Source organism: Pseudorasbora parva, chromosome 8, assembly GCF_024679245.1.
Source record: "Pseudorasbora parva isolate DD20220531a chromosome 8, ASM2467924v1, whole genome shotgun sequence".
In the NCBI taxonomy this organism is placed as follows: domain Eukaryota; kingdom Metazoa; phylum Chordata; class Actinopteri; order Cypriniformes; family Gobionidae; genus Pseudorasbora; species Pseudorasbora parva.
Genome location: NC_090179.1, coordinates 41,328,283 through 41,347,884, shown reverse-complemented (window position 1 = coordinate 41,347,884; position 19,602 = coordinate 41,328,283). Strand labels below are relative to the sequence as shown.

The 19,602-nt window shown below is 42.2% G+C and overlaps 2 protein-coding genes across 10 annotated transcripts in view; both read right to left on the bottom strand.

Moving 5' to 3' along the window:
- The window catches only part of cldn8.1 (claudin 8.1), a 29,855-nt gene extending 24,267 nt beyond the window's left edge, over positions 1-5,588 (bottom strand). For 3 of the 4 annotated variants that reach the window (XR_010906803.1, XR_010906805.1, XR_010906804.1), the window contains exons 1-2: positions 5,510-5,588; positions 4,822-4,891 (exon numbers count right to left, since the gene is read on the bottom strand). The gene's annotated coding sequence lies outside the window, so the exon portion shown is untranslated. Of the gene's footprint in view, positions 1-4,821; positions 4,892-5,509 lie in introns of those variants that run through there. The other variant, XM_067451300.1, reaches the window with a different exon arrangement.
- A 1,116-nt stretch (positions 5,589-6,704) lies between these two features.
- Positions 6,705-19,602, bottom strand: part of tiam1b (TIAM Rac1 associated GEF 1b) — a 114,276-nt gene continuing 101,378 nt past the window's right edge. For all 6 annotated transcript variants that reach the window (XM_067451292.1, XM_067451298.1, XM_067451293.1 and 3 more), the window contains 12 exons: positions 19,003-19,197; positions 16,326-16,394; positions 15,170-15,295; positions 14,916-15,024; positions 13,985-14,164; positions 12,337-12,455; positions 11,610-11,718; positions 10,989-11,047; positions 10,632-10,737; positions 10,429-10,516; positions 9,980-10,152; positions 6,705-8,306 (listed from right to left, as the gene is read on the bottom strand). In XM_067451292.1, the coding sequence (XP_067307393.1) occupies positions 7,777-8,306; positions 9,980-10,152; positions 10,429-10,516; positions 10,632-10,737; positions 10,989-11,047; positions 11,610-11,718; positions 12,337-12,455; positions 13,985-14,164; positions 14,916-15,024; positions 15,170-15,295; positions 16,326-16,394; positions 19,003-19,197 (1,863 nt within the window). In that variant the 3' untranslated portion in view covers positions 6,705-7,776. The remainder of the gene's footprint in view (positions 8,307-9,979; positions 10,153-10,428; positions 10,517-10,631; positions 10,738-10,988; positions 11,048-11,609; positions 11,719-12,336; positions 12,456-13,984; positions 14,165-14,915; positions 15,025-15,169; positions 15,296-16,325; positions 16,395-19,002; positions 19,198-19,602) is intronic.

The following is a 19,602-nucleotide window of genomic DNA, read 5'->3' as shown; positions in this document are numbered from 1 at the left end:
GCCGGGGTGGGATGGGCCTTGGACCGTCTGGGAGTTCGCGGGTCCCGCCCAGGGGGGCGGGGCCGCTGGGGACTGGTAGTGACTATGGATCCGGTTCCGCCCCCTTTCCGCGCTCAGCCTCCAACCCACTCCCCGCCGCCGGGGCGGCGGGTAGGCCTGGGCTGGCCTGCTGGCGGTGCGGTGATCCGGATCATTTTGTGGACCGATGTCCGATGATGGACATCGGAACAATGATCCGGATCCCGGACGTCCAGCGGACCACCCCCGATCAAGCAGGAGAGTACCAAATTCCTGTAAGTATCAAGGGGGGTACATATCAGGCCTTGGTGGATTCAGGATGTAACCAAACCTCGATCCATCAAAGCCTGATTCAGCCTGGGGCGTTGGATACAAGCCGCGTGGTTAAGGTGCGGTGTGTGCACGGGGATGTGGTGGAATATCCGGTTGTCCCAGTCACGATACAGTTTAGGGAAAAAAAGCATAGTGTTGAGGTGGCGGTTAGTCCCCACCTCCGGCATCCGCTAATTCTGGGGACGAATTGGCCCGCCTTTTCGGCGTTATTGGGATCGTTGTGCGCGGATGCCGCTTGGGGAAACAAGGCTAGGAACGGGGCGGTGCGAGTGCAGGTTGGCGAGACTGACACGGGGCCCTTGGGAACAGCTTCAGAGGAACCGAGCGGGGTTGAGAGACTGATTCTCTCGGACCGCGATGACTTCCCTCTGGAGCAGTCCCAAGACGAGACGCTAAAACATGCGTTTCAACAGGTCCGCACTATCGACGGTCAGTCCCTCCAACCCGCATTGCCCGTCACGTATCCTTATTTTGCCATAATTAAGGATAGGTTGTATCGAGTGACCCAAGACGCTCAGACAAAAATGGATACAACCCAATTGTTAGTACCAAAGAGCCGCCGGGAAATGCTTTTCCAGGCGGCTCATTCTAACCCGATGGCGGGCCACCTGGGACAGGCGGCCACGCTGAATCGTTTAATGACCCGATTCTGTTGGCCAGGCATTTATGACAATGTGCGCAGGTGGTGCGCGTCTTGTCCTGAATGTCAGTTGGTGAACCCACTGGCCGCCCCAAAAGCGCCATTGCGCCCTCTACCATTAATGCAGGTCCCCTTCGAGAGAATTGCGATGGACCTCATCGGGCCATTAGAACGATCCGCACGCGGGCATCGTTTTGCGCTAGTTATCGTGGACTACGCAACACGATACCCGGAAGCAGTGGCTCTCCGCAACATCTCGGCGAAGAGTGTTGCGGACGCACTGTTTCGTTTAATCTCCCGGGTGGGGATTCCGAAAGAAATCCTCACTGATCAAGGCACGGCGTTTATGTCACGCACGTTAAGCGAATTGTACGGATTATTGGGCATTAAATCCATTCGAACCAGCGTCTATCACCCACAAACAGACGGCTTGGTCGTACGATTTAATCGCACTCTTAAATCCATGATCCGTAAATTCGTACAAGAAGACGCCAAAAATTGGGGTCGGTGGTTAGAACCCCTCTTATTTGCTGTGCGCGAGGTCCCGCAAGCCTCCACGGGGTTTTCCCCCTTCGAGCTTCTCTACGGGCGTCAGCCACGGGGGGTGCTGGACGTCCTACGAGAAACTTGGGAGGAGGGGCCTTCGTTGGCCAAAAACGAAATTCAGTACGTCATGGACTTGCGAACAAAACTCCACACATTGGGGCGGCTATCTAGGGAGAATTTGTTGCAAGCCCAGGACCGCCAGAGCCGGTCATATAACAGGGGTACTAAACTGCGCAAATTCACACCGGGAGAGAAGGTGCTCGTTCTACTCCCAACCTCGAGCTCAAAATTAATGTCGAAGTGGCAGGGGCCGTTTGAGGTCGCACGGCAGATAGGAGAGCTCGATTATGAAGTGATACGATCCGATAGGAACGGGGCACGTCAAATATACCACCTCAATCTGCTGAAAAAATGGAATGAGGTGGAATCGGTGTTGTTGGCAACGGTGATCGGGGGAGAGGATGATCTCGGGCCAGAGGCGAGCATTAAAGCGCAATCAGTCGCGCTGGCCCCTGGGGGAGATCACCTCTCACCGTTACAACTCGCTGATTTATCGAAGTTGCAAGCGGAGTTCGCTGACGTGTTCTCGCCCCTACCGGGACGTACCGACTTGATTCAGCACCATATCGAGACCGAGCCGGGCGTGGTAGTTCGCAGCCGGCCGTATCGCTTGCCTGAACACAAGAAAAAAGTAGTTCAGGACGAATTAGGCGCAATGCTCGACATGGGAGTAATCGAGGAGTCCAACAGCGACTGGGCGAGCCCGATAGTTTTGGTCCCCAAAACGGACGGCTCGGTCAGGTTCTGTGTGGACTACCGCAAGGTGAACGCTGTGTCGAAGTTCGACGCGTATCCAATGCCACGGGTTGACGAATTGCTTGATCGGTTAGGCTCGGCTCGATTTTATTCGACACTGGACTTAACAAAGGGCTATTGGCAGATCCCCTTGTCTCCATTGTCCAAAGAAAAAACAGCTTTCACCACGCCGTTCGGATTACACCAGTTTGTCACGCTTCCTTTCGGCTTGTTCGGGGCGCCCGCAACCTTCCAGCGACTCATGGATAGGATTTTGCGTCCCCATGCTGCATATGCTGCTGCGTACCTAGATGACATAGTGATTTATAGTCACGACTGGCAGCGGCATATGCAGCATGTGAGGGCGGTCCTGAGGTCGCTGAGGAGAGCGGGGCTCACGGCCAATCCGAAGAAGTGTGCGATTGGGCGGGTGGAAGTAAGGTATCTGGGCTTCCACTTGGGTCATGGACAGGTGCGTCCCCAAATTGATAAGACTGCCGCAATTGCAACCTGTCCGAGGCCCAAGACCAAAAAGGAGGTAAGACAGTTCTTGGGGCTGGCGGGATATTATAGACGGTTTATACCAAATTATTCGGACCTCACCAGCCCTTTGACTGATCTTACTAGAAAGGGGCTACCAGATACGGTCCAGTGGACGGAGCCGTGTCAACAGGCTTTTACCCAAGTAAAGGCTGCCCTATGTGGCGGGCCGCTGTTACACTCCCCTGACTTTTCTCTCCCTTTCTTGTTGCAGACTGACGCGTCGGACAGGGGGCTGGGCGCAGTCCTGGCCCAGGAGGTGGAGGGGGGAGAGCGGCCGGTGCTGTACATTAGCCGTAAGCTCTCCAAGAGAGAAGCTAAGTACAGCACCATAGAGAAGGAGTGTTTGGCCATCAGATGGGCCGTTCTCACCCTCCGCTATTACCTCCTGGGGCGGGAGTTCACTCTCTGTTCGGACCACGCTTCTCTCCAATGGCTCCACCGCATGAAGGATACCAACGCGCGGATCACCCGTTGGTATCTGGCTCTTCAGCCGTTTAAGTTCAAGGTGGTCCACAGGCCGGGTGCTCAGATGGCTGTGGCCGATTTCCTCTCCAGAAATGGGGGGGGGGGGGCTGCAGGCCGGACGGCTCCCCGGCCTGAGTCGGGCGGTGGGGGTATGTGGCAAGGGGGGCGTGGTTCAGCGAGGTCTGCAGCGGGAGAGAGGGCCACGGGACGAGCGGTAAGTGAGTGGGTTGGACGCAGATTAATAACACCTGTCTCTTGTTCTAGTAATGAGCGCGGAGACGGGATAAAACACCAGCGGAACCGGAGACCGAGGAGAGAGAGAGTCGGACTGTTGGTGCGAGACACTGAGTTTACCGGAAGCCGGAAGTGCGTGACCCGGAAGTGATACAGAGACTGAGCGATATATGAGAAAACAGACACACGAAGAAGTGTGCACGTTTGTGTTTGAGTTAAGAATAAAAAGCATCAACAGTCCTGCCGACCCCCGTGTCCTCTTCCTTCCTTACCTTATCGAACTTGTTACAGTGTTATAAATTACAAATGACTAGAAAATGGGAATAAGGGAAATATATTATATATTTATTTACTATATGGGGGGCCTTATAATATTGCAGGGAACAATGGTGTTGGTGGTGGGGGCACTGGGTTAAAGGGTTAAAAAGAGTCAACATAATACATTGAATAAATCCATTTGTAAGAACAAAAATCTGAATCTTGTTGTTAAACTCTTACCTCAATTTACAAAGAGATGTTTATCTAGGATACCTCAAGTTTACATGCATTAAACCATGAAAATGAAAATATGAGGAACAAAAGTTTTTTTGTGACGTGCAGTTTCACTGGGAGTACATCATGATGCTTTGCCACCATTATGCAAGGAAAAGGCAAAAACAATCCCATATAATCCAATAAAGCAAAATACAATCTCTCTTAGTAAAATAATAATAATGTATGGCTCCCAAATGTTCTTAATTCATCCCCTATGGCAGGTATCAAAGTTCATTTTGTATCTAGTTTTATGACTATACAGTCAGTTTCTTTTGTAGTTATTATGTAAATATTATGATTATTATATTTTTTTAAATAAACAACTAGTTTAATTACAGTGTAAAAAAATATATGTTCAATAAGTTATGACAACATATGTTTTTACATTGTTTTAACTCATCAAAATAAGTTAAGCAATGTTAAACTTGTTTTTATTAGTTATACAAGATGTAACATTTTTTTTAAGTCAGTTTAACATAATTTAAGTTGAAATGACTTAAACATCCAAGTCGATTGTACTGCAAAAGTTCAAAATTTGCCTTTTTTCTTTCTTTTTTTTTTTTTTTTTACAGTGTATGACTTATTCACCTGGCACATTTACAGAGAGCGGAAGCTTGTCTCACCTGAGCTAAAATGTCACTAATGTTCATGTAAAACACTGTGAAGTATAATCGGCAAGAGGTTCATTGAAGAGTCAACAGAAACTTTCAAACCTGTCTGACGGGTCAGGCCGCTGTGACTTCATCTGTACCTGAGTTTCATATGTCAACTCAGCCGTCCAACCTCAGAGAAGAAGAGTGACATTAACAATATGACTTAAATGTATTATGTCAATATCACACTTCACCTTTCACTGTAGACAGAAGAAATGGTTAACTCCTGCTTTAATAGAAAAAAACACTATACATGCTCAGAACAAATTATATAGGACATTTACATAAGATTTTTGCATGAAAGATGATAATGTTTTTTTTTTTTAGATTTTCATATTTACACTTGGTTTGTGCGCCATCTAGTGCATCTGTCTAAACTGCACGTTCAACATGAAAATACAATTTGACAGGATCAAATAAAGAGCAAATAAATAACCAAAGGTGTTATTTTACACATATCATAGTAAAACGTGTAAATAATTACACTTTTCACGCAAATACTACAGAACTTTACTCCTTATTTACCAAAGTAATTGAGTCAGATGTTAATTATACTACCATAGACAGATACGACGACGTAGTGAATGATTAGCATGCTAAAAATGAACTACGTCGTCGTATACCATTCCCCCGTATATTTTACCGTATTACCACCACAATAGCCTACCTCAGGCTTTTAGTTTAGGTTAATATTTAGCCTAAATGTTGGTTCATTTAGTACAAATCTCCATTAACTTGATAAACTTGCCTTGTTTTCGCTTTTTTGTGTGTATAGGTGAAGTTCGTCCCCAGAATCCTTCAAGTCAAAGAGTAAAGGTCAAAGTTGTTTATCTTCTCCACATCTATGTTAAAACTGTAAAAGCTAATAGACAAAGACAAAAAATATATATTTTCAACAATGAAACAGAAATGTAAGGACGATAAAGGAATAATAAATAATAAACAATATTTAGCAGAACCTGGAGAATTAGCAGAATTAAATGGCGTTGTTCGACTTGAGGCAATTTCCCACATATTCCGCTGTGTAAGAACCCAAAAAACTCGCATTTTCTATGCATTACATCTCAGTTCTACACTCAGAATAATAGTGACAATAGTTTTGCACACTAAATGTGCACAAATGTGTTGCAATAATATTCCACATTCGACCACTGGGAGGCAGAATCATTGATTCCAATGGTTGAAAAAATAGTTAGATCTCTGTATACCTGTGCAAAAATTAATATATTGTCTCGTTTCCTGTTCTCTGAGACGTAACCTGAGACGTTATGTTATACATCTCACTACAGAAATATATAATTATATTAATTTATAAAAATATAACTTAAATAGCCCTAACACATTTTGAGCTGTATAACAATTATATGACTCAAAAAAAGCAAAAAAGTTTCGTACATTTAAAAAAAATGTAGTATTGTAAAGATAATTACTGAATGAAAATTAAATAAAATGTAATAATCAGGCACAACAGGGAAAAAAGTGAGCGACAACTTGCCCTGATGTGAAAACAAAAACAAAACATTAAATAGTTGACTCTGATCTGAATGCCACATAAAACAGAAACTTCAGATTACTTATTCATTCATTAATTTCTATGAATGATGTGCAGTGATGATGATGTGTGTGTGGTCTGATGATGTCACTCTGGCCCGAGGAGAGGAACTCCATCAGCTCATATATTTCCTGTACATCTGAGAGATTGATTGCTTCACTCATCTTATATTTCCGCTCAAACATTCAGCCTGGAGCGATCCTGGCACTTCCATCCGTCATCGATGCCAAGCGGTGCCTTACATCTAAAATTCCTACCATGATTGACTTTTATGCGTAAAGGACAAGATCACACACGCAGGTCAAAACATAAGTGCTTCTTATTAACACTGGTGGAAGTGTGTAAAGGAGGACTGGAAATGAAAACGCATCCACAAATCACAGGGATCGGCTTTGGATATGTACGAAACCAGTTTATTTGATATAATATCAATCCACAGCTCTATGTACAAAATAAAAATGCAGTCTCTATAACTCAATGGGAATGTTTTCAATTAGAATTCATTATCATCTAAAATATCTTCCAGTGGCTTTTCTTGATTGCATTCAGCAAATTTTGGAATTCTAAAACACGAACCAAAAGTTGCTTTTTTAACTGAGAGGAACTCACGTTTAAATCATAAAATAAATGAAAAGGTCAATTAAAAAAATAAATGACACTGTACACATTTTGTCTGTGTAAAGGCTTGTATAATGTGAGTGTCGATTAATGCGTCAGTAATGCAGGGCTGGACCACAACAGACCATAGAAACAGGAACAGAACAGTCCATCAGCTAAAAATCATATTGCATTTATCAACAAAATTCAAGTAAAACAGGACGTAGTGACCTAGAATGAGCTGTAAAAAAATCCTCCGCTTGGAGAAAGGAATCATAAAAAAATCCGTTCAGCATTATTTTGACCTGAGATCAATCAATATTCAATATTCAACACGATTACTCAATCAATATTCAACTCACATGTATATTTTCAGGTCAGAATAGTGCGCAGTATTGAACATTTCAGATCAATTGAAAAGAAACAAACATAAATATATACATTTAAAATCCAAAGAAGAAAAAAACAGCATTTACAGCTTTTCTGTACAAATATGAGAATGTTGAACAAACAAAAATGCATTGTATTTTATCCGGCTGTTTCGTCTGACATCTAAAGGACATAATAAATAAATCACAGCCCTTATTTTAGAAATTAACGACGGAAATGTTTGGCAGATGTTGGCGGGTGCCAACGGCGAATGTGCAATTCTAATTCTATTGATTGTACCACCACGTTTCCCACGGTTTCTGATTGGCCACAGCGCACATGTAGAGCTCATCTAATGTGTTGGAGTGTCTATGGTGGATAAGCGTCATATCTTACAGCTATTTCGACAGGAATGTCTAACATTCGGGAATATTAGCGTGGAGAAACCGGCGTCATGCATCGGCTGAGCTTTCGTCGAGTCCGTCTCCTGATGCGTTTCAGCTCTGTGTTTCGTCCTGTGTCTCGTTCTCTGTGCCGCTGTCCCGTCGCACCCAGATGACCTCGTCGGGCAGCGCCTGCTCATCCACACTGGCCACTGACATGGCGCACTGCTTCCCTACATGAGATAGCTTGGCATGCTGGGATTTGTAGTCTTTCTTGCTCTCCGTTTGCTCGTCCTCCTCCTCTTCTTCCTCCTCGGCCGTGTCTCCCTCCAGGGAGAGGGCGGAAATCGGTCCCTCCACGTCCGGCTCGGTGGACGGGCTCAGAGCGGACTGGGAGAAGTCGTCGTCGTCGCTCAGGATGTCCGTTTCCTTCACATCCTGTTCCTGCTCCTCGTAACGCTGGAGGTCGAACTGTTCCTCCACCCAGCGGTCGGTGTCACCCGCCGGGACGATGCCCTGCTGCTGAGCGTGCTGGGAGTCGGGTGAGTCGCTGTCGGGCTCGGTGTCGAAGACGATGTCCGTGTCGATGGTGAAGCGGTTCCGCACCAGTTTCCTTCGGCCCAGGGTTCGAGTCGGAGCAGAAACTGAGAAGACACAAAACCTTGAGCATTACTCACATACAGTGTTGGGGAAAGTTACTTTGAAATGTAATCTATTACAATATTGCAGTACTCCCTTAAAAAGTAACTAACTGAGTTACTTAGTTACTTTTTAAGAAAAGTAATGTGTTACGTTACTTTTGCGTAACTTTTTATAACAAAAAAGTTATATTTTTGTGCAAATGTAAAGACTCTTCACACCAAAATTTAAATAACAAACCTCAGGTTAAGGTAAAAATGCAAATTCACGCATGTACAATAGAGGGCGCAGCTCAAACAAACCTTTTAGTTGTGCTGTTTAACACTCTTACTTCAATAAAAACAAAAAAAACTAGTAATTTTTGCTTTTGGTTTAACTGAATCATCGAAAGTTAGCAGAAAAACATTGGTCAATAAAGGTTGATTAAATGCATAAAAATACTTGTTTTACATAATATATAATTATTGGAGGTTTGCATAGTATTCTGATTTTGCATTTGACTGATTTTATTCATTTGAGGAGTACTGAATCTTTATTGTGCAAGTGAGATGAGTAAATGCTCACATTTAGTCTAGAACCGGGGTGTCCAATCCTGCTCCTGGAGGGCTACTGTCCTGCAGAGTTTAGCTCCAACCCCACTGAAAAACAGCTGAACCAGCTAATCAAGGTCTTGCTAGGCATACTAGAAACTTCCAGCAGGTGTGTTGAGGCAAGCTGGAGCTAAACTCTTCAGGACAGCGGCCCTCCAGGACCGAGTTTGGACACTCCTGGTCTAGAACTACAATAACCATCATGTTCGTATGATTGCACTCGATTTTTCTCAACATGGGGAGAAGAGAGCTGTCAATCAAAAAATGTGAAAAAAGTTACTTTCATTACTTTTTTAAAAAAGTAACTCAGATATTTTGTTGTAAATTTTAAAAGGAATGTGTTACTTTTACTTGCAAAAGTAATCTGATTACATAACTCAAGTTACTTGTAATGCGTTATCCCCTACAGAGATCTTAGCTAAAAAAATGAACCCTATCTGATCCTTCAGAAATCGTGCGAGATCATAGCCTGGACGCCAGCCAAACTTAGCCCCACCCACAACATTTTTAGGTCGGGCAGTTCGGTCTGGCCTCGATCCATAGAGGAGTAATTATCCCCAAACAGAAACTGTTCGGACCAATGAAATCATCAGGGCGGGCTTTAGACGATGACGGACAGATGATAAACAGTAACGTAATCATCACGTCATCAAAGGGGCTTGGATTTTTACAACAAAACCCGCCAATTACTAGCCCTAAACAATAGCTTCTCGGGGGGTTCTCCGGGGAAACAATGGTGTTTGGGGGTAAAATGTGTGTTATTTTGGCAAGGTTGCCTGCTAAAATTCACACTCATGGGTCTATATATCACATAATAGTCGCTTCAACCCGCGGACATAGAAAACAACCCGCGGAAAAAAACGCAGACTTGGCAACACAGTGCAGTTGAGCTCTGTTGACTTCGCTTCGTTGCTCTGATTGGTTGTAGGTCTATCCAATTGAGGTCTTTCCTGGTTCGGTTGAAACACGCTCCATAATCACAGCCCAATGGAGCAGTTTCAGACTAGAATTGAGTATGACCACGTCAGGCTAGCGAGATCATTTTCAGCTCGAGAAACATTGTTGATCAGCATCAGCTGTGTTTGTACCTGCTCTGTTCATGGCCGGTCGGGCTCCTTTGAGAGCACACAGGCGTTTTCCTCCAAAGGGAACGTACTGCTGGTTGAGAGGAAGACTTTCCGTCTTCAACAGCTGACGCCGCTGTTTATCTCTCAGGATGGAGTGAACTGTCTTCAAGAAGTCTTTCTTACTCTCTGGAGAGCTGCACACACCATTTAAGACACATTTGCACATCAATATTAATTTATTATTCATGTTGATGTTCAAAATCCAACACTAATAAATGGATGAGATAAATATGGTTTGTATTTGTATTTCACATAACAATAACAGCACATTTCAGTTTGGACATTAATGTTTGGACACATGCATATATTGTACAAGGCTGTTCAAGAGTCCTCCACCAGAGGGTGACAGTTTTCTAAGTACTGGTGTTTGGTCAATGTGTGTGTATTGTTTTAGTGCAGGAGACGCTGACCTGCAGCAGAGCTGAAACACTCTCTCTGGTCTTCCCTCTGATTCAGACTTCACATGGATGATCTCACAAACCGCTGCGCTCTCTCCATCTGTAACCAAACACACTGTGATCAGCTCTCCGTTTGTCCCATTAGGGTTTGGGTCTGACGTCATCATGTCATTGGTTGTGTGTGTTGATGGTGTCACACTCACATGTGAGCTTACCTGTATTGGACAGTGTGCGCACCTGAAGCGCATCAGTGGGGATCATGTGGCGGAAACGAAACGGATCTTTCTCCTCACCTGAGACCGATGCTCGATGAGAACCACCCTGAGAAAGAGACGGATGCGTGTGAATAATGTGTTATTATTTTGAGTGTGTGAACGCTGTACGATACTGCACGGAACAAGAGCATGAATACAACACCCAGTTAACTGATGAATACTTCTTTAAGCCCATGAAAAAAGGAAAAAAGGGTGCAGGATAGAGACAGACAGAGAGAGAGAGAGAGACAGATGAGTGTGTTTGGGAGTACAGTCAGAAGATTCAACTGCTCTGATACTGAACATTACAGTACTCACCATTTTCTTCTTCTGTTTGGAGTAATCTTTGCAGATGAACACAACAGCAGTTTTGAACACTGGAGAAAAAAAGATACAACATTACACTTCAATTCACTTCATAAATTCACATCTATCTATCTATCTATCTATCTATCTATCTATCTATCTATCTATCTATCTATCTATCTATCTATCTATCTATCTATCTATCTATCTATCTATCTATCTATCTATCTATCTATCTATCTATCTATCTATAAATCCATCCATCCATCCATCCATCCAACCAACTAACCAACCGTCATTCTATCCATTCATCCAACCATGCAACTAACTAACCAACCAACTGTTGTTCTTTCTATCCAACCAACCCACCAACTGTTGCTCTATCTATCCATTAATCTATCCATTCAACTAGCTAACTAACCATCCATCCATCCATCCATCCATCCATCCATCCATCCATCCATCCATCCATCCATCCAACCAACCGTTATTCTATCTATCCAATCTTTCAACTAACTAACTAACTAACTAACTAACTAACTAACTAACTAACTAACTAACTAACTAACTAACTAACTAACTAACTAACTAACTAACTAACTAACGTTGAGGGTTGGGGGAAACAGAACGTACCGAATGTGGCCAGCTGTGGCTCTTTCTTGCATTTCCCTAGCGAGGAGGACGGGTTGATCCATGTCACGCTGGTGTGGAGGAGTAAATCTCCCATAGACAAGTCAGCAACCTGTAATCATAGCAGACGCCACCGTTAGAGCTCGAACAACACACACACACACACACACACAAAAACACACACACACACACACACACACACACACACACACACACACACACACACACACACACACAAAGAGCTCGCAATCTGCAATCCAGAAGGGATCACGTCTGTCCCTGGCTGCATCATTCAGAGCTACAGCCGTATTATGCAACTAAAGTTTCACTGTATTCATATAATAAGCTGATGAGATTTAAATTTGCAGACAGATGTCGATAAACACAGGAATGAAGGAGGAAATCTGATCCCACAGACTGTTTAAACTTTTCATCAGTTGCAGAGCATGAAATGTGGTTGAAAACTGAGACTTAAGTTCTGTATTATCTCAAGTGACACTCAGCAAGCAAAAATTAAGAGACAACTGACGCCATGTAAAAAAACAATATTGTTTTTATATAATAGTACAAGTCAGTACTGAGCAATTCACATTTAGGCACAAAATGATTTGGCCAGTTATTCCATTTAATGTTTTTCCACAAATTGGACACATTGAGTGATGCAAACAGTGAAGGCTGTTTGTCCAGTGAAATTAGTCAACTGGATCGAGCTGATGTAAAGATCACAAACCTCTTTCTTTTCTCCAGTCTGTTCAGAGATGAGGAGGTCAAAGACAGCTCCAAACTCCTCGTGGATCTTCTGCATTTCGTTGATGTGACTGGCCACCGTGTTCATGGCCTTCATTGCAACTGCACAACAGAAAGAAAATAAATTATATATTCCATTTAAATACCTGTGGATGCAGTTTAGATTAAATGGTTTTACAACCATTATATTTAAAATATGAAGCAGCACAACTCTTTTCAACACTGTTAAATAATAAGTGTAGGAGCCATTTATATTCACTTGTAGACAGGTTCATTTTGTTATTACCTGTTTTAGCCACTAGAGGGAGCATTGCACTAGGTGTGGCACTTCACCGAGAGTTAAGTATATTTACAGGTGTGGTAATTAGTTAGACTATGGGTGCTTCTCAATATCCCTCCTCGTTTCCTCGCTCCTCCGTCCTCCATCCTATGACCCGGAGACCGATGGAGCTCAGCCATCTTGTAGGAGATCTCAATTCTCTAATTGCACCGCGAGGAGGCGAGGATTGAGAAGTGAAGAGGATTCCTGAGGAGTCGTGAGCGAGGATACACAAGTGGATCCTTTGCGGAAGTGTTTTATCGACTAAATGTGACGCATGCATTAATTCTCCTCCCCCTTCATATCGTGCCACAGTTTATTCATTATTATTAATATGTTTACATGTACAAGACACAAATGTTTGTCAAATAACAACACCTGACAGTTGCTGAATTATATCAAAGCACAAGAAAATGAAAGAAACAAATAGAGAAACAAATACTGTACAACGAATAAAAAGCAGTTAATAACTGGAGTTCGTTGTTAATAATAACTAGTTATATTTATTAAAATATGAACAAATGTGATATTTTGTGGAGGTTGAAGCTCACAATATAAATAGTTATCTGTAATGTTCAAGAATCCCGACTAAATCCAGCAGTGCAGTCAGCATAAATTGAACGCTTTAAAGGGAACGAGGATATCATTTCACTTGATTCAATTCCTCCGTCCTCACGTTCTTCCCTCGCGTCCTGAAGGGGTGGAGCTAAGGCGCGAGGAAAGGAAGGTAGGAAAGAAAACGAGGATGCACAAATAAGAATTGGGAAGCACCCAAGGTGTGGATGGCGGGGAACACACGGTTCTTACCATAGCTGTGAGCACCCTTTCCACCAACAGCACAACACTTGTTTATAGCCACACTGGGTGAAGAACCATTCGATGGAAAAATACTGTTTTTTACTTTTATAATAAATGAGAAAAGAAAGCTACTGCTTGAGCTTGGATTCCTCTTGCTATGAGTTGAGAATACCACGCCATCCATGCCGAGGCTTATAGGATAGCCTCAACAATAAGAAATGTTTCTTGAGCATCACATCAGAATGATTTCTGAAGGATCATGTGACACTGAAGACTATAAATTACATCTCAAAATATAATCATATTATATTTGCAAAGTTTCCATAAACTTTCCAGAATTTTTGGAATGTGTCTGGAAATGTTCAGCTGCTTTGCAACCTTTATTTATATAGAAAACACTTTTTTTTCACAGTTTTAACGTATTTTTAGCAAATAAATACAGTCTTGGTGAGCGTATGAGGCAAACTTTTGAAAATATATAGCGTAAAGCTTTATGATGATGCACATTGCTCACCGTTCAGATGGTAGTGCTCCTCGCTGTCAGGGTCGGTGAGCGAGTGCAGTTCTCTCAGCAGTAGGGGGTATTTCAGCACTCTCTGGATGGGTTTGATCAGGTACGACTCGAGCGTGGAAGAATGCTGCTGTTTGGGGTTGCGCTCGTCCAGAAAGGCCTTGAAGGCCGTGTCTGTCTTCGCTAGAGAAGACACAAACACAGGAAGCTGTGATTATGCTGTCACATGATTGTGTTTTGATAGTGATAGAAAGATTTGAAAACTGCACTGTAAAATAAAAAATTCATGTCTCCAATGGAAATTTTCTAGTGACTGATCACATATAAAAAAATTGGTTGGACAAATTGAATTTCTGTGAATTGATGCAATTTAATTCACAGAAATTCAATTTGGACAACTGAAAAATTTAGATGTGCTCAGTCACTAGAAAATGTTCAATTGAAGACCTGATTTTTTGGTGGCATTTATGTTTTTCACAAGTACAAAATACAGTGTGAAATGTTTTTGAGCACATTACGTTCTAACGTAACCTACTAACTTAATGTGTTAGTTCACCCAAAAAAGCTTGAAAGAGCCAGGATATTTTTTAATATAACTCTGATTGCATTTGGCTGAAAGAAGAAAGTCATAAACACCTAGGACGGCTTGAGGGGGAGTAAATTATAGGATAATTTTCATTTTTGGGTGAACTATCCTTTTAAGAAACAAACTGAAAAACACTGTTATGTAAATGTCACAAATCTGCAGAATTGATGTTAAATAATAAAAACAGACAGCGAGAAGATCCAGCCCAACCTCACAGACACCCACACACAGCGGCAGAATAATATGACTGACACTCGCATGAGATTTACAGACCCCCGGCCGCGGGGCTCTGTTCAAATCCCAGAACACACCGGGAGCAAGGTCACGTTTGAGCTGAGATTTACACACCTTTGACCAGCACTTTGGGCACTTTGGTGTGGCTGGCACAGAAAGCGCTGTAGATCTTGAAGCGGTCGGCGTAATACAGGAACGAGCCACCCAGAGAAAAGAGGATTTTCTGTAAGACGAGAGGGATTTTGAGAGAAATACGTCAGGTATCATGGTTTGTGTTGGATAAATCTGGATGACATGAAAACGCGCAGGTCAGCAATTCTGAATGACACTATGTTTAATGGAATAAAAATGAAACCACAGTCACAAACCTTGAACTCTTCCACTCGCTCGAGTTTCTCCAGATCCGGCACCAGACGGGTTCCGTCTTCCAGAGTCTTCAAAAACTCCACCTGAAATTCCAGCATCTCCGGGAGGTTTCCGAACAGCACGTCCAGCTATTAGATACACATGCAGGGAAAATATAAGGTGAATTACAATAGCTACAACAAATACCTGTCATATGGACTACTTTTATGATATACAGTATATATATATAAAATGGTTCAGCACTACTCAAATGATTAAATATTACTAGTACTTCAAATAAAAAGTGTGAAATATGCAATATATGTGCTATTTTATTATCAAGATACTATTTTAGGTTTTGTTAATAGTTCTTATTTTGATATTTTCCTTTTAAATATGTAATTATCCTTTTTTGTAATGTTTTCCAAATTTTTATTCTTTTTAATGTCTATGTAGATTCTCATTTTTATTTCAGTTTTAGTTTTATTTGTTTTAGTGCATGCTGTAAAACTAAATGAAAATGAGAAATGCTGCTTAATATTTTATTTTGTTTTATTTCAAGTAGCATAAATGTTTTTATTGATATAGATTTAGTTAACCATTATAACCCCGATATATATATATATATATATATATATATATATATATATATATATATATATATATATATATATATATATATATATATATATATATATATATATATATATATATATATATATATATATATATATATATATATATATACAGTATATACAATTTTCCATACATACAAGGTTATGGTAGACAGAACAAATACATACATATTTAACATTACTTAGTACAAATTGTGTAAAATCTCTATATGTATGTATCAGTCAAACTATTGGTCCAAACTCATTTCTTCTGTGTCTGCAGTGAGGTATAATGAGTTCTGCTCCCATATGTAGGACATTAAAGGAGCAGAGAAATACTGAGAACTTCCTCTCTTCTCTCTGATGTAAGTTTTCCTCATTTTGTGTCTCCCTCCCACTCCCTTCTCTACCTCTCTTTTCTAGTGTGTGTCTGTCTCCATCTCTGCGTCCTCCTACACGCTCCTCTCCATCAGGATGATTATGAAATATTATCCTGCATTCTGGAGGTGTGTTCGCGCTCGCCAGCTGATAATAATATGAAACCATCAGCGGCGCTTTGACTTACCTCATCCTGAGTGAGGAAAGACTCCTTCTGCAGCGGGGTGAGATATCGCCCGATCAAACAGTTCAGATCCTGAAAGAGAGAGAACACACACAATCATATGAAATCATTAAAATCACATTAAAGAATCATATTCTACCAAATATAGTTTCATATCTGTATAACCTGAGAGATATTTTTTTACATATTTCACTGATTTGAGGTTTGAGGGGATGAGCGCTCTCTCTCTCTCTCTCTCTCTCTCTCTCTCTCTCTCTCTCTCTCTCTCTCTCTCACACACGCACACGCACACAGTTGACTGTTGATTTAGTTCTCTGCTCAAACAGGCAGATGAATCCGAACACAGCGCAAACATTCCCAGCGACGGACAGGATCTCATCTAATCTCAGCTATCCTCAGACAGACGGGGAAAACTGTCATGTCTCTGTTGTTAAGCTCGACACAGCAAGCAAACACGAGCCGTACATTGAGAATCACTGTCTGTAATGTATCTGCCATAGACAATGATGGGTGTGCTCTGAATGGCATACTACCATACTACTACCTTTACAGTATGCAATCATCTTTGCGCACAGATATTTGCCAAAAAATGCAATAATAAAAAAACGGATAGTTCCAGTCTTAAATGTGCACTTAACGGTAAAACGAATTGTGCTACAAACCAGTGTGTTTACGAATATGATAATGCATTAAAATAACAGCATAAGAAATTAAGCAAAATTGACTGTTTTTGCACAGCTAAAATAACTGAAAGCGTCATACATTTAAGGGTTTGTAATCTATTGTACTCTTTTAAAAAAGGCATATTAAAATTAATAAACTAAATGATATTACAGTGTTGTCAAAAATATAGATTTTTTTCATATCAATACTGAAATATCTGACACATACTCGGTACTCATTTTCCGCATAATATATACACGATATCTAGCCTGACAAGCCAGACCCACATCAAGATGTTTGGTCTGGAAACTCACCATTGACAGCTCAATCTGAGGGGCGGGATAAACGGTTGTCTTTCAAACTCCCTCTGCACGCGATAGGATAGCGCTACAACCAACCAGAGCAACGAAGGTGAAGCAGAGCTCATTAATAGATTAAACATTCGCCGTATCCGGTCGGCTAAACTCTGAACACATCTTCCCTTTTTAAGAATGACTTCAGTGCCGTTCTTTATTCTTTTCTCAGAGAAAAGCTTAACTCCAAGTCTTCCAGAGTCGCGGTCAAAGCTGATTTGAAAGACCGCCGTTCGCCAGTTTCTGTGTTTACTAGAAGCACGCAAATGCAACTCGGCCGTCGTCATTATGGCCCCGCCCACCGACTCTATACACGATGTGATTGGCCTGACCAGAGTTTGGCGTTTCCAGTTCAGAAGGGTATTGAGAGTTGCTAGACGACACTCGCGGGCAGATTAGATTTGCTGCCGCTAGGGTGCGTCTAGATTTCTAGGCTACACGATATCAGCTGCGCTTTCTCGCTCTCTGCACACAAACTTTTTCCGCTGCTTATTGTGCTTAAATAGTCAAATTCACACAAAATAATGTCAAAATGCCAGTCTTGGCGAGTATTCACGTAAACACAGTCAGTTCTGTTTTAAGTGAATGTAAACCGTTGAGAAAGCTGTCCCAGTATAGGTCATAACGCTACCCCTCAGTGTATTCTAATGGAAGCTAAATAAACGAAACAATAAAATTATACTTAATATAATTTTTCGCCAAAGACGGTTTCTGCCTTTAGGCAGTTTTTATCACGATGATTCCATCACAAGTATTCGGTTTTGAAATAAGTTTAGTTTTTGTTTATTATTTGATGCTATAAAAACGGGGGGTGTGACGTCATGATTGACAGCTGAGATTGACGTGAAGTTTTTGACGTATTTTTTCTGGATTTTTGGGAGGAGACATTCTACATTTCCACAACTGTTTATTTCACACCAACATAATGACTCGTTCTGCATCTGCGAGAGTGTGGGCGGGCTTTTGATATCACACCTCAACTTCCTGCTCTATACTGCGCAGGCTCCAGTCTCAAATCTGTCATATAGCGCCATATTCAGACCTCCGGAGGCTTCAATAACTTCAGGGGAAGAGAATGAAGTTGCATCGTCCATATTTTTTGACAGTCTATGGTGTAAAAGTGTAATAGATCCGTGTGTCAGATCTTAAAGTGACAGCAGCCTAATAAACCTGCTGCCAAATTATGAGATCATTTAAAAAAATATCTATATGGCAGTTTTCCCCATTGCATCAATGTCAAAATTGTGGCCAGTGAAATTACTGAGTGGCTAGTAAATTTGGAAACCACCTTGCCACAGTGGCTGGTGAGCCCTGACGTGTATGTTCATTACACAGCACAGCTGTTCCTTACTGATCGCTTAGGTGTACAATAAAGCACACTGAGGTCACACATGACATTACTGTAGCACTTTAAATCACTATGCTATTTTTAAATAATAGTAGGCAGTGTGCAGTATGTACTACGCAGTATACTAGCCTTCAATTCCAAAAACAGCTAAAGAGTGAGTGGGTGCAGAAAAAGGCAAGCCAAGGGCACAGTTTTTTTCCCTAAAGGCCTGTCTTGATGAGAGCTCGATGAAGGGCACAAACTTCTCAAAGTCAAACATATAGACGAGTATCTCTGACTATAAAACACACATACACACAAACACACAGGTACTGACTTTGACATAGGTGCGCTCCGTCTCCACCAGTTCGCAGATGACTTTGCGGAGTTTGTCGGCATCGGACAGCTGGCGCGGGGTGGCGTTGCTCGGAGGCAGCGAGGAAGACTCCGGGCCGGACGAGGGAGAGACGGCCTCGGACGAGGGATTCATTTCGTGCAGACTGCGGCAGAAAGCTGCGACCTGCTCTGTACTCTACAGAGAGAGAAAGACAGTCGTGATGAGTGAGACATCTCACAGTCCTGCACTGTTATTAGGACACACACACACACACACACTTGCAGCACCTGCAGCTGGATCCTGCCGCTCAGATGCCTGTCAGAACTCTATAAAAATCATTAGCGCTCATTTGCTCTATTTTCAGCCTCTGAAACTCTCTCCTCTCTCTATCACTCCATCTTTTTGGTTCTCCATCTAGTCTCTCTCTCCCTCCCCCTCCCTATCTCCCTCCCTCTGTTCTTCTGAAATGTCTTCATTTCGTCTGAACGGCAACCAAAACACAAACACCTGTCCATGGATGAGGTTGCTATGGGAACGGCTGTGATGGCACATGGGCTGTCATTCTCACAGTAACACTAACGGACCGAGAGAAAGTACCAT